Source organism: Antrostomus carolinensis, unplaced genomic scaffold (genome assembly GCF_000700745.2).
Source record: "Antrostomus carolinensis isolate BGI_N321 unplaced genomic scaffold, ASM70074v2 scaffold15041, whole genome shotgun sequence".
Classification (NCBI taxonomy): Eukaryota; Metazoa; Chordata; class Aves; order Caprimulgiformes; family Caprimulgidae; genus Antrostomus; species Antrostomus carolinensis.
The window spans coordinates 5,898-22,328 of NW_010293591.1; the positions used below are offsets into that span (position 1 = coordinate 5,898).

The 16,431-nt window shown below is 37.5% G+C and overlaps 1 protein-coding gene across 1 annotated transcript; it reads left to right on the top strand.

Annotated features, from left to right (window-relative positions):
• The first annotated feature begins 9,474 nt into the window (after nt 1–9,474).
• LOC104532202 (monocarboxylate transporter 10) lies at nt 9,475–14,415 on the top strand. The gene is made up of 3 exons (XM_010177341.1): nt 9,475–9,618; nt 12,278–12,506; nt 13,718–14,415. The coding sequence occupies exons 1-3, from the start codon at nt 9,475–9,477 to the stop codon at nt 13,951–13,953; spliced, it is 609 nt and encodes a 202-aa protein (XP_010175643.1). The 3' UTR covers nt 13,954–14,415.
• The last annotated feature ends 2,016 nt before the right edge of the window (nt 14,416–16,431 follow it).

Sequence of the window (16,431 nt, forward strand, 5' to 3'; positions counted from 1 at the left end):
GATATCCCATAGTTTCTTAATCATGGCATATCATATAATATGGTCAGTTTTAATTGCTTACGTTATAACCTGATAACACTTTATCACATTAGTAAATGCCACAATGACTTTTAAGAGTTACTTACATTATGCTTCTAAAATTTAAGTGGTGATATCAGGAATTTGCTTCCTTGACTCATCAGGTTACTTTTAATCAAATATGCAGCAGAGTTTTACCAAACTAGAGCTAAAAAAAAAAGTTTTCAAGTTGTAACACTCAATAAGTATGTATGACTATACTAAAACATCCATCAAATCACTTATTGAATCATAGAAAATAAGACTGAAGGAATCCCAGTACTTTATTCAATTTACCTGTTTTCTTGAGTACAAACTTACTTTGGTAAAGGACCCTTTTAAATATTTCTTAAATCTTTTTTCATAAGTCATGCTTACAGAATTTCTGCTTATTGATAGATCTTTCTTTTGGATTCTGTACACATGGTCTGCATCTTTGATAATGAGTAACGACCAAAATAAGATAATTCAACTGAGGCCTTACTGATACTGAGCAGTATGTGAAGGTCACATCCTGCCATGAACTGATACATTCTATTACTTTTGTGATATGATTACTTTATTAGAACATGCTGAAGTTTAATCTGGTAAACATTCACTTCCCTTTCTAAAGAGCTGTTGCCAGATCATTCTTTGTCTTGTATTCATGAGTCTGATTTTTCCTCATGTAGTGTTTTTTGAATATTATTTACCTCATAATGTTTTTATGGAAATAAGACTGAGATGCAGGTTGCCAAGAAAATTTTGAATTCCAGTTGTTTTCTCTACAGTGCCTGCGATACTATTTATTTGATGTAATTGGAAAATTGAATAAGTATATTCTCTATTTCACTGTCCATATCACTAATGAAAATGTTAAATAGTGATAGATTTGGGAAGGTTTTTAGGGAGCTGCCTTTGTCATATTCAATTTTGCAATGAATCTCTCTAAAAATAGCTTTTCCAAACATTTGAACATTGATCTTTACAGTTATTTCTTATAAGTCATGTATTCCAAACTGGCTTATAAGAATTGTTATGTTTGAGAGAATTTTAAAAATGCTGGCCAAGGTCAACATTGTTAAATCTCTCCTCTCCTCTGTTGTCAAGGTATGCTACTTACCATGTGATAGAGAGAAATTAGGGTTGGTTGTTTTATCACAACAGATGTTACCTGATAGGTGTTCATGAAGAGTTCTGGTTTTGTTTCCTTTTCTGCTGTTATTCTGGAAATTCAAGTTAATGTGATTTGACCTGTAACTCCCTAGGACTTGCTGATAGTAGTGGCTAGATGAGTTTTGAGAGTAAGAGAGGCCAAGGAAACACTGCTTTAGGGCCTCAAGGGACAGGTAGAACTAAGACCATAAGTAGCGTGGATTGTAGTCACAAATGAGAATCAAACTTTAAAAATGCTTAAAAAGGCAAAGTTGACAATTTAACTCTTAGTTCTCATGTGTATGTAACATTCCAGTCCTTAGATATCCCTGGCTTTATTCCTCATCCTTGTTCTCAGTCACTCCGAGCTTCCCCAGATATGTGTGTGCTTTGTCTCTCTTGGTGCTGCTGCCCAAGCCACACCAATCCACAACTATCTTTATGCTCATTTCTTTATGCTGTGTCTCTTGTGGCTCCAACGGGATCCAGTCTCTGTTGGCACCTCCAGGAGCTGCTAATGGACAGGACATGAAAATATCCTGAGAGATGAAGCAGAGTGGAAAAGGGAAAGAAAGAGCAGAAGTCATGGACTATCTTGTGCTGCAGTGTAGGGCTTGTCCTCCATGCGTCAGGCTTTTCTCAATCCACAGCATATTTTCTTGCACTATTCCCTGGTATCTTTCAAGCCTATCAATTGGCATTCACTCTCAACACCTGAGAACTGGTTTCATTGCTTTAAAAATGATTAGCATTTGTGACAGCAGAAAAAACTGTTTATTGGTTAACAACCATTGTCTTGGTGACTAAGTTTTTTTGCTATCAGTTGTCTGTTTTATCTCTGGGATCATACTCATCCTTTATAAGCTCTTAAAGATAACACTAACACCTCTGAGACTTTATTTTTTTATTATTTAGGACAGATTTCTTCAGGACTAGCTATTTAGGGGGGAAAAAACAAACAAACAATTTTAACTATGTAATTGTCAACCTGATCTTTTCTTAATCTAATCTGAATTCTTAACCTTTAATGTTAGATAGGTTTAACAGTTAACTTGTTAACTGTTATGTTCAGTTTTATTTAAAAAATTCAGATGATAATTGTTCTGAATCTTCATGATCTATGGATTTGTGGTGGTTTAACCACAGTAGGACCATGTGGTCCTGCACTCACTCCCCCCACCTGGTGAGATGGGAAGGGAATCACAACAAAGGCAGTACAGGATTAGGAATGAAGGACAGGGATGGCTCACTCACCAGTTATGGTCATGGGCAAAACAGACTCAACCTGGGGAAGAAAAATTCATGTAATTCACTGCCATTCATCCGAGTAGCACAGTGAGACATAACAACCACATCTTACAACACCTTCCCCCACTCCTCCCTTCTTCCCGGCCTCAAATCACTTTGCTCCCGATTTCTTTACCTTCCCCCCTCAGTGGCACAAGGGGCAGGGAGTGGGGGCTGCAGTCAGTTAATCTCTGCTGCTCTTCCTGGCATGAAAGTCCAGGAACAAGATGTTCCAAAGCCAGCTTCCCATGGAGTCACGGACCTCTTTGGGCTCAGCTCCAGGCTTGGGCACAGGCTGCAGACATGCCTCCTCACCCCTGGCTCTGGGGGTCCACCCCTGCTCTGGCATTAAGCGACTCTCAGGGTCTCAATTCCAGTCACACTTGCCCACAGGCTCAGCTTTTCTGCTCCAGCATGGAGTCCTTCATGGCCTACACGTGGGTCTCTGCTCCACCATTAAACTTCCACAGGCTGCACAGACCTCCTTTGCCTTCTACTCCATGGGGTTGAACTGGGTGTCTGAGGTTCTCTGTCCTCCCCCTCCTCCTCCTTCCTCCTGGCAATGAAGCTCTTTCTCTTTGTTTAGGTGATGTTTGTCTTTTGTTCGGGTCAATGGCCTCTCCTCCAGGTTCTCTCCACCTTCTTCTTTTCAAGACAGTCCTTCCCCTCACAAATATGGATTTGCAGAGGCATTTCTCTAGTGTGCATTGGCCCAGCCTGGGCTGGGGGGGTATGCCTTTGCTTTTGCAAAGCTTCCCCTTCCCCCACTACCAAAAATGCCCCCCCCAACACAGGGTTATTCTCTTTAATCTGCTTTATTTAGTGGAATAATGAAAAATTTCCTGATTGCCATGTAGCATGTAGTAATCACCTTGTTTCTCTAATTCTCTCCTAATTCATTATGTAGATTAAACTGACCAGAGATAGAAAGAAGTATCACTGTTATGGCAAGGATGTAAAGCAGGAATTAATCTTGATGTATATATGCATATTTTTGTCATGTGAAGACACTTAATTTCTAAAAAATGCTAATATAGCCATCTCTGGATGACAACACTCCCTTAAAAATGGATCTGCATTAGGTATTAGTAATGCTATTTCATGTCGCTTAACATGAAGAACATTGTTTCAGTAGATGTTCAGGAGTTGCTGGTTGGTTTGCTAGTTTTTGGCTCATCAGTAGAAGCTTTTTTTGGTGGAGTCTGGACCAGAAATGTATTTGCATTAAGTGATCTTCCCTGTGCCTCGTATCATACAGTTCTCTGGCAACCAAGTTTCTTTCTCTGCTTTCGGCACGCACACACTTCCCCTGCTCCCCCCCATTTTTGTGGTGAGTCCTTACATTAGAGAATAGAATGATTTGTCCATTACTTCATGCTCTGCTTTTCAGCACATCCTGAAACTTTCAATCTTCCAGGACAGTTCACTGCAAAGTTCTTGATATACCTTTATCAAGGCAACAGTTAATATTTTTCTCTAGCGCTTTGAAGGAGTCAGCTTGTTCAGGCATAGGGTTGACCTGTTCATTGAAGGAAGGCTGCTGTGTGATGGCACTAGCAGTACAGAAAGATCTGTACATTGTTAGTAAGGCTGTTCTTTTCTCAGGAGGCATGTGTTAAATAAACCTAAGCTTTTAGCTTTCTGAAATTTTGAAGATTTAATTGTAATCTTGAACATAAGCACCAGTATAATTTTTCTACATATACCCATTCCATCTGTGTCCTGTCAGTTGCTAATACCCTTACTTGGACATGCACTTATTTTATTTTTGTCTTTTGCCTTTCTTGCACTTACAGCTTGGAGAGAGGAGGAAAAAAAAAATAGATAATTGAGTGATGGAATGACAAGGCCTTAATGTCTTCTAGGGATACTGAATGGGTTTTTGAAGGCCACAGTAGTAATAATCAAATCAATAGATTATGGAGGTATTGCCATACCTAGATTGATCGTTAAGTCTCATATATTATACAAGTCTAGAATTATTTTGGGTAGCTGGATTTAAAATTTTTGCATGGCTAAAAGGGCCAATTAGGACTGAAAAAACAAGATTTAAATTAAAACAGTTCTGGATATTACAAATGCTTATACCTCAGGGCAGATTCCATACCAAGAGCACTGTGATAGATTTGGTCTCTGATCATAGTTTTTGCCTGTAAGGTTATGTTTGAGACTCCTCTAACACCTCATGCAAAGCTTCATCTTTGTTACTTACAGGCATGGATTGCCACTCTGCATTCCAGGGAAGCACAGTTTTGTCTGGATTTCTATAAACTCACGCCTCCCTGAAAAGCATGAAGAATGAAAAGTTTATTTATGTAGGCTAAACTTTTTCTCTTCATGTCTGGGAAAGAAAAAATCAAAACCAAAAGAACTCTTCTCAGCTCTTTCAGAAAACAGTTAATTTGGAGCAGTTAGGAATAGTATCTCCAATTTACAAATGGTACCAGCAATGTTCTGTAAACATTTCCTTTTCTCATTCAGAAGCAGTGTAAGGATAGTGTCAGGCAACAGGACTTGCAGAAAATGCTGATTTTTATGTGCTCAAACTTTTCTAGGTTATATTTTGCTGTTGGCCACCTCTTTTGGTGAGAAACATTGCATTGCATTTAGCCTACTAAAGTTTTACTTGATTGGAAATTCCCAAAATGGAATATCCACAGGAGGCAAGCAGTTGACAGAAAGATAATTATTTCTTACTAGTTTATTACCACTTTTTTCAGATTCAGGTTCTTTGTGTGTGGAAAAAGGACCAGGAGTTATTCTCAGATCTCTCTCTCTGATTCAGTGCATGAATATAGCTCAAATGTGTGTGCATTGAATGGAAGATCTTGGCAAAATCTAGGCCTGGATTGGATGGAGAGTATATCTGAAAGCATTCTGGCCACTGCCAAGTGGCTAACCTTCTAGTCTCAGCCTCACAGCAATGAGCATTTGGACTGTAAGATCTGTGTTTGTATGCGTTACCCTGATAACGGAGAGCAAGGGTGTAAGGTACAAAGCTGGTGCCAGGGATGCATTCAGTTTTATTGTCCACTGTCTATGTCTTGATTTGGAAAATTGCATTGTACCAAGATAACTTATTTTAAAATAGTGAAGAAGCTGTGCTATCTGGAAAATCTTGTACTGGTTGGCTCAGGCAAAATGTGGTGGTTTCTCTCCTTTGGCTTGTAGCCAAACAGTTGTTCTCTCACTCTCTGCCCCCCCCAGGGAGTAGGGAAGAGAAAAAGAAGGGTAAAAGTAAGAAAACTCATGGGTTGAGACAAAAACAATTTACTAATTGAGATAAAATAATAACAACAGTAATAACAGAATATGCAAATGAGTGATGTACAGTGCTGTTGCTCACCACCTGCTGACCGAGCAGAGAGTCTCAAAACCACAATCTCAGAAGAGCGAACCCGAGTGATCCTCAAGAGAATACCCCCAATTTCCTCTCATTAATATACTGACATGACGTGATAGGATGTGGAATATCTCATTGGCATATCCAAATGCCAGTTTTGGGTTTTGCTGTTCACTGTGCTTCCCCCCTCCCGGTCCTTTGCACTTGCAGACTAGCAAAAAAGACTTTTACCTTGACCATCCAGCAGCAACTAAAACATTAGTATGTTATCAACATTCTTCTCATAATAAATCCACACTGAAACCAAAACACAACTATTCTAGCTCCCAAGGAGAAGATTAACTCTATCCTAGCAAAACCAGGGCACAAAATTACAGGCCTCTTCTACATTTGGAAAATTTGACCTGCAATTCAGCATGGACACTACTCTAATGAGAGTGAAGAGCCAGCTCCCGTTACGAGAAAAGGCAAAACCCATAGAGCAATGCTTTGGCCTTCAGTGTGTCTGCATCCCCACTTGACTGCTGTAGATAATACCTGAAGAGACATAAAATTACATAAAAACTGCTCATGAGAAAAGTTAAAAACCCCAAAATACAATATTTGGAAACTGATTGGGGCCTCTTATTTTTTCCTATTGACTTCAATTAATTTTAATTTAAAGTTCTTTTTATTATGTTATTAAAATCAGAACACACATAAAATAAAGTTTGCTGTCTGCTCTAGTTCAGAAAAAATGAAAGCACAGCCTGTACTGAATGATAGAGTTGTGCTTTAATGTCCAGCCATCTGCTTTCTCCATGGAAAACTAATGAGTTAAAGATGAAATTCCTCTTCTAGTTTGCATATATCTTGTAAGGATTCTGCTGAGCAGAAGTATAATTGGAGACTCTATACAATTGAGTCCTGTACTTTTTAATCTTAACATCTTAAACTATGAAACATCTTTCTTCCCACAAAAGTTCTGCAATGACAGGAGTGTTAATGAATGAGATGCTGCCTGAGAAGGTCCACAGATAATTGCCCATTGTGGGATTTTTGAGTAGTCCTATTGTTTAAAAATCTGTGGAAATCTGCATTTTGTTTAAGTTACTTCATAATAAATAAATGTAACCTATAGTTACAAGAAATGTCTCTAAGTACCTACAGTACTGAATTAATCCTGAATTGCTGTATTTTCAGATACACAGTTATTACTGCTGTTGCTTACAGTTTACTTAATGACTGTATCACTGAAGATTGAATATCCTGCTAAGGATCAGAGGGTCATCTCTGAGATCAGACCAGGTTGCTCAGGGCTTTGTGCACTCGGGTCTCAAAAACCACCAAGGAAGGAGACTGGCCAACCTCTCTGGGCAGCCTGTGCCACTGCATGCTGCCATCCAGGGGAAAAAGCTTCTCTTTACATCTAGTTGGAAGCTCTCTTTAAGGTTATGGTGTTCTTAAGAGGAGTGAAAACTAAAAAAATTATACTAATTTAGATATTTGAAGATAAGAGATGAGCAGTGGTTATTTTCCTACTGCAGGAGTTGATTGAATCAAATGTTTTCCCCAATTGATCCAAGAGAGGACAGCGTGTCACCCTTGAGAGTGCTGCTTTGAGAAATCCAGTTACTCAGTTGCAGATGCTGGGTTAATAGTTATCTAGATGTAGAGCTTTATCTTACCTCTTGAAAAGCCTCCAGGGAGCGGATGAATCAGGTCTGCCAATTAAACAAGCAGGAGACTGCAGAAACATGGAAGTGGAACAGGTGACAAGAACAGCAGAAAAGGCCTTGGCTTCTCTCGCTGGCTGGGCCAGCAGGTGTTGACAGGCACATAAAGGTAGGGGTGGGGAAAATGTCAACTTTTCCTCTTCTCACCCTTGACAGAAAGGGAATAAATAGAACAACTTATCTTTTATAGTTCAATATCATTCCAGAAGAAAAATTTCATCGGATTCTGTTCACAAATGTACCTGAAAAAGCAAAGAAAAAGAATCCTCAAAAACAGAAAGAGAAAGCATTTGTCTTCAATTGAAGTTAGAAGTTATTCTTTAAAAACAAATCCACTAACCTCTATTTTTTTTCCTTCCTGACAAAATCAATTATATTGAACATATTAATGTTAGATCGAATAGACTTTCTGTGACATGTACACAAAACCCAACTGATTTTATACTTAAGAAAATCACCATCACTCAGCAAATCCTGTTTAGGTTGGAGAAAAAAAAAAAAAAAAAAAAAGACTCTGCTTGTGTGTTAACACTCAGGCCAGGAAAGAATCTTGAGTATTTTGCTCTAGAAGGATTTACAAAAATGGAACTTTTCCATTTTATTGATAGGAGAATAAGGGCTCTCTAGTTTGAAGTGACATCACATAATCAGAATTAATAACAAAAATTAGTGTGCAGCTTTTGCTATCCAGGTTTGCCATCCCTGTGGTCACCTTATCTCTCAGGTATTTTTACTACATTTTCCCTTAAAATCAGTTTCTTCCATCTGCTTCTTCACATCTCTGGGTCTTTACCGTTTCTTGTTTGGAACTAGTTATGAGCACAGAGATCACGGGGATATGCAAATGATTTCTGCGCCTCCTAAATACCCACTTTGGCATATTTTGTATTGCCAAGCATGTTTCAAAAAGTGATTGTGCAAAAAATCTTTCTTATGGGCAATTTCTGGTCTTCATGGTTGTCTTAGAAAACCAAAACAAAACAACAAACCCCTAAAAACCAAAAACCCACCCCAAAAACAAAAGACAAACCCCCACAAACAAACAAAACCCAGGGTGGAACTAGTCAGAATATACGAAATCCAAATCTATCAAGCCAGTCCTATGAATTTTTTTTTTTTTTTTAAACATGACTTGAAAGGTTGGAATGACTGACACTGGTAGTTCATCACATTGTAGTTGATGTTCTACTGTTGGTCAGTTGCTGTGGTTCTTGAGGTTGAAGTGGATGATAAATCATTCTTCCAGGTTGCCCTAGTCATTGCTGCTGTAGCTGCTGCACCCTCTCCTGGCAGTGCTTGCTGTTTGCACTGCAGGTGGTTCCTGCTCCTCTTCCTCCTTGCCTCTGGATGTCCCGGTGAGGGCTGACTGTCAGGATGAGGCAGTCTGGAAGGGCCCCTCCTGCTCGCACTGTCTGACCTCCAGCTCTCTGCCCCTCTGCTTCTTGCTCCTGCCCTGAGCTGCTGTAGAAGTCTGCCAGCATGTATCTGTGCTGTGGTGATACTCATTAATCACTCAGTACCTTCGGGCCTGAGTGTGCCCTGGCCAGTGAAACAACCAGTTCCAGCCATCCTCTGTGGGTTCTGCTTTATGTTAAACCTATGACTAGTAAATTAAACGTGTTTGGGGAGAGCACTTCTGGGTTCTCTTCAATTTTTTGGGTACTAGACGCAGCCTTGTTGTTTTCTTAAGATCCTTAACTGTGAATAAAGCAATAACATATTTTCATATTTTTTTTATTGTATTGCACTTAATACTGATAAACCAGTACAAAACTTATTCTAAAATCTGTAAAAGCGGATTTAGTTAGTTGACCATTTGTGGCCATATTTCCAAGTCTGAGATTCACAGATTATTTCTATTTAAGTCAAAGTTTTCTAAGATTTATCTTCCTTTTAATTCTAACGCCAGTTTATTTTCTCAACCCTCTCTTAAAACAGATGAAGCATGTAAAAGACAGATTTGGTGACAACATGCCAGAAGAAGTACTTCTGCTGTGTCTGGGCATTACATCAGGAGTTGGCAGATTGATCTTTGGCAGAGTTGCTGATTATATTCCTGGTGCAAAAAAAGTTTATCTCCAGGTATGTCTTCACGTGATTCTGAAGAAATCTGCAAACGATATTCTGAAGGCTTTGGTTGCAGGTACTATTAAGTAAACAGAATTAACTGATTTGAGATCCAAATTTGAGGAATTTCAGAACTCCAGGGAACCCAATATATGGTTTTTGATACTAGGAGACTTTGGTGCAGAGTTCATGAATCTCCAATATTTTTTCTCTTTTTTAATGTTAAGGAAATGTGTCTACTACCTGCTGAGAATGAAAAAAATTACTAATCATTAGCATGTGAGTGAGAACCTTTGAGGATTCTCTAGATTCTGCTTTCCCTGGTCTATCCCATTATTTCATAATGGTTGCAGAAAGAGTAATTTCTTTTTTTTCTATGTTCCTCCATTAAGGATTTTGGGTCTCTTTTCTTGATCTTTGTTGGCGATAGTTTAGTGTCACGTATGTTCTGTGCATAGTGCACACTGGTAAAGCCATGGGAAGTGTTTAGTTGAGATTTTTCTGAATGAAGTGGGTTACTTGCAGAAAGAGTCACAGCTTCCAGAAATGATGAAGCTTGGGGATGAAGGAGAATGTGCACTTTTTTCCTCTCCACATTTATAAACACTATGCCTTTGAGAAAGTAACAGTGTTAATGCAGATTTTTGGAAAAGCTTTAGTTAGTAACTTGCACGTTATCAAGCACCGAGTGTTCTTGTTTTGTTGTTTTAAAATGAATAACAAGGGAGACATCTAATGGCTATTATCTGTACTACAGTACTGAAAACAAAAATTCTTAAGAACCACCTTTCTGAAGATGGAGTATTTGTTGCCACAGTTACATAAATTCCCTGATGGCAGAGACTGGGGCTGTATCTCATTGATTTGCACTGATTTAATACATATGGTCACATTCTCAGGAAATGTCAGTATTAAGAGAGAAAGTGAAAAGGCAGCATTGAGAATCTTACATGTGATTTATAAAGCACAAATACCAAACTTGCAGTAAAACTATAAGCTTTTTTTATTATTTTCCTTGGATAGCTAGGAAACTGAAAACCATGGGCTTTTGTGGAGGGCATGAACTTGGCTGCTTCTGAGTACTGTTGGTTTCACCTAGTTTGAAGCAGGAAAAACGCGTTACCTTTGTGAAGCCGTGCCCCAGGCATCTACAGCTCTCCTGTTTCAAACCAGCATTTTTGAGGGAAAGTCAATATTCACCTCAATTATTATTCTGGATTGGCCAGCAGTTCATACTGTCACCCTATCTCATGTAAAAATTATTTAAGAATAAATTTTGACTAATGCAAATGAAACCTCTTTCCTCTTAGAACTTCACTGTCTCATAATTGAACCACTTCCAAGAGTTCTCCCCAGCAAGCTCAACCTTCACCTTTGTTCCTGCATTCTCTTTTACAGAACTGTTTTGCTGGATTTTGCTTGATAAATTCTATTTTTAGTAACAGAATGATGCATTCTGTCTCTTCTGGATACAAAGTTTAGTGATTCTGGTTTTAATGCTGCTTTTACCATAGTATGGTAATACAAAGAATCTGGTCAACAATATCTAGTTTAGAGTTTGTCTACAGATAAGCACATTACTAATTAGACATAAACTAATCTCAAATAATATTTGTGTTTCCTGTACCAGAATACACAGAACTGAGTATTTCCTATAAGACCAGTTCTTCAGTGTTTCTATTCCTATACCATACTTGAGATGTTTTGCAACAATTTTTATTTAGTATGCTAAATAAAGTACATTATCTAAAAGAATTGTTATGCTGTCCTGAAAGTTGTTTAATTGAACTGTCTACTTACAGACTTTTGCTAATGAAGTAATTTATTTGATGTCCCTTGTCTGTCAAAAAATTGTGATGTCTAGTAGTTTTTAAGTCACCTTGTTTTTCTTTAATGGTCTAGAAGTGACCAGTGCCTAAAGCATATGTCTTGTTTAGAAAATGTGTTTGTGCAGTTAGGTGGGACATTGGTTTCTTATACTGGCGTATGGAGAGTGCACAAGCAAAACTCCTTACCTTTTTAATTTTCTTTTAAATTCTGCTTCATTTTGCTGAAAGACAGGGTTTTATTTCTTTAATTTAAAAGAAAAAAAATAATCTTAATCTCACATTATAATATAAAATCTTTGTAAGTATGAATGGCTACAGGAATACAAGCAAGATACCTTTATGTGGAAAAATAGAAATGAGACTTTCAAATAACACTTCTGTTGAATATAAGTACCCTGAAGTAATCACTCATAATACTGATATTTTTACTTAAACTACAAGAGTGAGGAGTCTACTTGGAGTGTGTTAGCTGTCTTAAGCTTTTGATATTTTTGTGGCTTTAATTTGTGAAAAGAGTAGGGAGTAACTTCTGAAAAAAATGTTGGTGCATGAGAAATGACCTTATAAAATCACTGCAGGATAGCTGATCACAAATGCAGTTTGAAAACCTGTGAAATGGGTAGTGGATTTTCTTTGATTGTGTGTCATGACAGTCATATATGTTTGTTTTATCTTGGTATTTAACTTCTGATACTGTTAATCCATGGAGACAGCTTATATTTATTTTAAAGTAAATACAGGCAGACAGTTTAACTAACTGCAAATGCAAGAAAGCTCATCTGTTCCCTTTGTCTTCGCTGATTTGATGCAACATGGTTTTATAACTCTTCCTCGGTTATGTTTAGGTGGCCTCATTCTTCTTTATTGGCTTGATGTCTATGATGATTCCACTGTGCCATGTCTTTGGAGGTCTCATTGCTGTCTGTCTTTTCATGGGCCTATTTGATGGGTGCTTCATTTGCATTATGGCTCCCATTGCCTTTGAGCTTGTTGGGGCCCAGGATGTCTCCCAGGCCATAGGATTTCTCCTAGGACTCATGTCAATACCTATGACAGTTGGTCCACCCGTTGCAGGTAAGTATGGATAAGGTCTGTAGCTGTAAATGTGTTTCTGCTGCTGCATGACTTTTTGGCCATATTTTCCGTTCCTACATCATATGCAGTACACTTACATTGGCATTTTTCTTGGTACCTGCTCCAGAGCATGTGGTGAAGTTAACTGCTGCTCATAGGCTATTAATTTACTATTTGCTTCAGTCTCTTTTATTGTTATGCAGATGTAAAACATTCCTCAAAAGAAAGATAAGTTTTCAGTTGGATTGAGGACTCGACATTTTCCATGCTGTTGAGGTGACAGCATAATATATATGTTAACTGTTTTTACAGAAGGACTCCAAATTAGAATCTGATAATTAACTGGACTTCAGAATTTGCTCATGCAAAAACAATTGTGAGGATAAAAGCTCCAGCCACTGTAATTGCTTTTCATAAGTGGGAGCACTGGCTTTTTTCGTTCTTTAATGGGAGACTGACAAAGTACAGGTTTTGAAGAACTGGAAGTTCTTTGGGAGGCAGAAACAGCTTAAGCTAGAATCCTTAGCACTGCTGATTTTCAATTCTAATTTACCCTAAGGTCTTGTGAATACTACTGAAAGATACTTAGCAAGATGTAACTGAACAATGCAGCATTACAAAGAACAAGAACAGCATAGACTAGGCAATTTCTGATCTGGGTACGTTATCACAGCTATTAATACTTTAATAGATTTTGATTAATGGGAGGAGTTTTGAGAGAGCAATTAGAGTGAATTGTTAGAAAGCACACTTCTTCAATAAGAGGTTACCAGGAATGCAATGTATGCAGTATTATCTAGAAGAGGTTTTAAGAAGCACCTTGATCAAAGGCAGCTGTTACCAAAAGAGGGAAAATTTCTCCAAGTCATTGCAAGATTCAAGTGCTGGAGAAGCTGAAATGAGCAAATTTCAAATAGGAAATATGGAGCGTTTTTAATGATGGGTGGTGATTAAGCAGCCGAGTGGTGACACACTGAGTTCTTTATTACTTGGAGTCTTTAAGTCAGTTCTGGAATACCTTTCTACCTATAGCTGGCCATCAGGTAGTCAGACTCATGGTTACAATAGTCTGTGCCAGCTCTCAAGTTTCTGAATCCAAAGAGAAGACATGGGTTTGTTTTTTGGTTTTTTTTGGTTTTATTTTGGTTTGAGTTTTTTTGTAGATTCCTGAGACCCCGTTATTGATCACTGGTAACTTTCTGTCTTTCCAGGTTTGCTGCGTGACCACCTCGGCACCTACGATGTGGCATTCTACCTGGCCGGAGTCCCTCCCCTTATTGGCGGAGCTATATTGTGTTTCATCCCCTGGGTCCATGAACGGCAGAAGTTAAAAGAAAGAGCAAAACCTGTTGATGGAGAAACTACTGAGAAAATGCTGGAAAATGAAAGCACTTTGGTGTCAGACATGACAGAAAAGCCAGTCAAAGAAATGGAATCTGGGTTTTGATGCTTTATTTTCATGTACCAGCCTGACCTTCTTCTGTCGAAGCCAGATTTGTACTTCTTGGCTGAAGCTCCTACACGATACCGAAGAAGTCTTGAACTATTGCTCAAACTGCAAAACTGCTATGAGAATCTTTTATACCATTGAACTTTTTTTTGCTGAGTGGTTGAGTTTGATTTCAAGCCACATTTTCAAGATATTTGAAGTTTTGTAGCATTAGTGTGTATGTGCATAGTGATTCTGTGTGTGAAGAGAATATTTTTCTAATTCATCAGAACCTATTTCTGGGAGTGCAAAAGCTGGTTTTGGTTCACTGACCCAGGATTCTTCAATAACTTTTATGGTCCATCCAATGCAGGGACACTTGTGGGTGCTTACACTGGGAAATGTAGTAGCTCTTATGACTGATTCATTTTTTGAAGTTTCTCATGCTTTTTTACATCCTTTTACAATTCTGTATCATGAACACAAATACGCATCTTTTTAATTCCCTTAACTCTTACTGAAATAATTAGAAAACTAAATTATTAAACATCTGTTTTATTCTCTCGAAGTACCCCAGCCTGCTCAGTTTGCATCAGTTCACCTTCTCACAGTAGCCCAAAGAAAGATCATTGCTGATGAAATTTTTGATGGACACAGGTTTTGATTATGTGCAAGCTGAGGTCCAAGTGCCAACACATTCAGAAGTAAAGCTGCTGAATGATAGATTTTTTTATTATTATTATTTGGTGAAGGCAATACTATTAATGTATACGTGTATTTTTTTCAGCTAAACCTCAGAATAGCCGATATTTTGGAAATTGTACTGACAGTAATACTTTGAAGCAGTATTGTGAATTAGACTGCATTTCAAATTATTCTGTTTTACTTGCTAAGTTTTTTTTTTATTCTTAAAAACAAGACAGCTTTAAAGAATACATTCTAAGTGCAATAAGTTGTTTTTAACATGGAAATACACGCAAGCTATTAAAATGACTTTCAACAATTAAAGATTTTTGCACTAAGTAAACATGCAGGTTTATTATAAGTCTTTATAGCTGTGTTCATTTGTGTGTAGGATATAGCTCCATATTTTATTCAGATATAAAGAAATGTCTTTGCATGTCTTATTTCTTGCTTAACATACTAAACATGGCCCTATTACTTATGTATTCTTAGGTATTATGCACTGCTTGTCAAACAGGTATTTCTGAAAACCTCTTTCTCTGAAAAATATTTAAAGCCTAATACTTTGAGATGAAAACACTGCTTTTCAGTTTATCATAAACCACTTCCAAGTGCAATGATTATTTGTGGATATGGATCAGCAATCCAGTGGAATACTTGATTCTTTATTTCAGGTCCATTCAATACTAATAATTTTTGTTTTCATGTTTAGAAGTGTCACAGCAAAAGAGTAAACTACATGTGACCTGAAGACAAAGTGCACACTGAAGCACAGTTTCTTAATTAGTAACAATACCTGTTCTTTACATAAACCAGAGGCATACTGTTTTAAAATTATAACCTGTGTCTCTTCTATTTTCATTATTTTTCTTTCTCTGGAGTTGTAGTAAGTTGCTCAGAAAGCCCATGCATGTTTGTGATACAAAACAATAGGTTAGCAATACTATTGCTTAGAATGTTTACGTCTATCAACTTAAAGTCCTTTAAATATAATCATGAAAAGCATCCTAGTTATTGGAGACCAAAGCTCATTCCTTTTTTATACTGCAGAATTTCAATCCCTGCTTTACATGAGTGAGGTTTAAAATAATTGAATCTTAAAATGTTAGAGGTGTATGGGAGGGAATTGGAGGTGTAAAACAAAACAACCAACCAAGCAAACAAAAAAGCCCCAAAACAAACCCCCAAAAACTCCAAACCCAAAACAAAACCCCAAACCCCCAATCTGTAAAACAGAGGTCCCTTGAGATTTGCTGGGACTTGTGCTTCTGCACCTCATAAGTACTTCTAAGAATGTCATTAAAATATTCATAGTATTGTTAATTAAAATTACTACAAAATGCTGCCTTCATTACAAGAATTATGTTGACAGCTTATGCTGTTCTTGTCTGGAGTATTTCTGCAGAACATGTTTTTCAGTATTATCTTCTATTTGGGCAATGCAAAAGGTGTTCAGTAAGTGTGGTGAAAGCTTCTTTATTCCTATTGCTTTGTTATGAAAAATTAGTGTTCATCACCACAGATCTTTCATTTCATGCATTTTAGCTTTGAGTATTTAACGAAAAACAAGGCTGCTTTTTAGCACTAATGCAACTTGAAATCATTGTGACCAGACATCTTGATATAATTGTGGTATCTTCCTGGCTTGCTGCTCTGTAAGTATATAAATTATCTGGGAGAGAATATAAAATAATTGCTGTTAAGTTTTAGAAATTATACAGAAATAGTATAACAGTGGTATGGATTAATTATTGCCATACCCTTTTAAAATGTATTTGTACATAAAAATCCAAACTCTCATATTTGAGTAAC

What these genes read in the sequence shown, in the direction of transcription:
- LOC104532202 (XM_010177341.1), top strand. Translation starts at nt 9,475, where the DNA reads ATGAAGCATGTAAAAGACAGATTTGGTGACAACATGCCAGAAGAAGTA. An exon ending in CAAAAAAAGTTTATCTCCAG is followed by an intron (nt 9,619 to 12,277) that starts GTATGTCTTCAC and finishes GGTTATGTTTAG; the next exon opens with GTGGCCTCATTCTTCTTTAT. An exon ending in AGTTGGTCCACCCGTTGCAG is followed by an intron (nt 12,507 to 13,717) that starts GTAAGTATGGAT and finishes CTGTCTTTCCAG; the next exon opens with GTTTGCTGCGTGACCACCTC.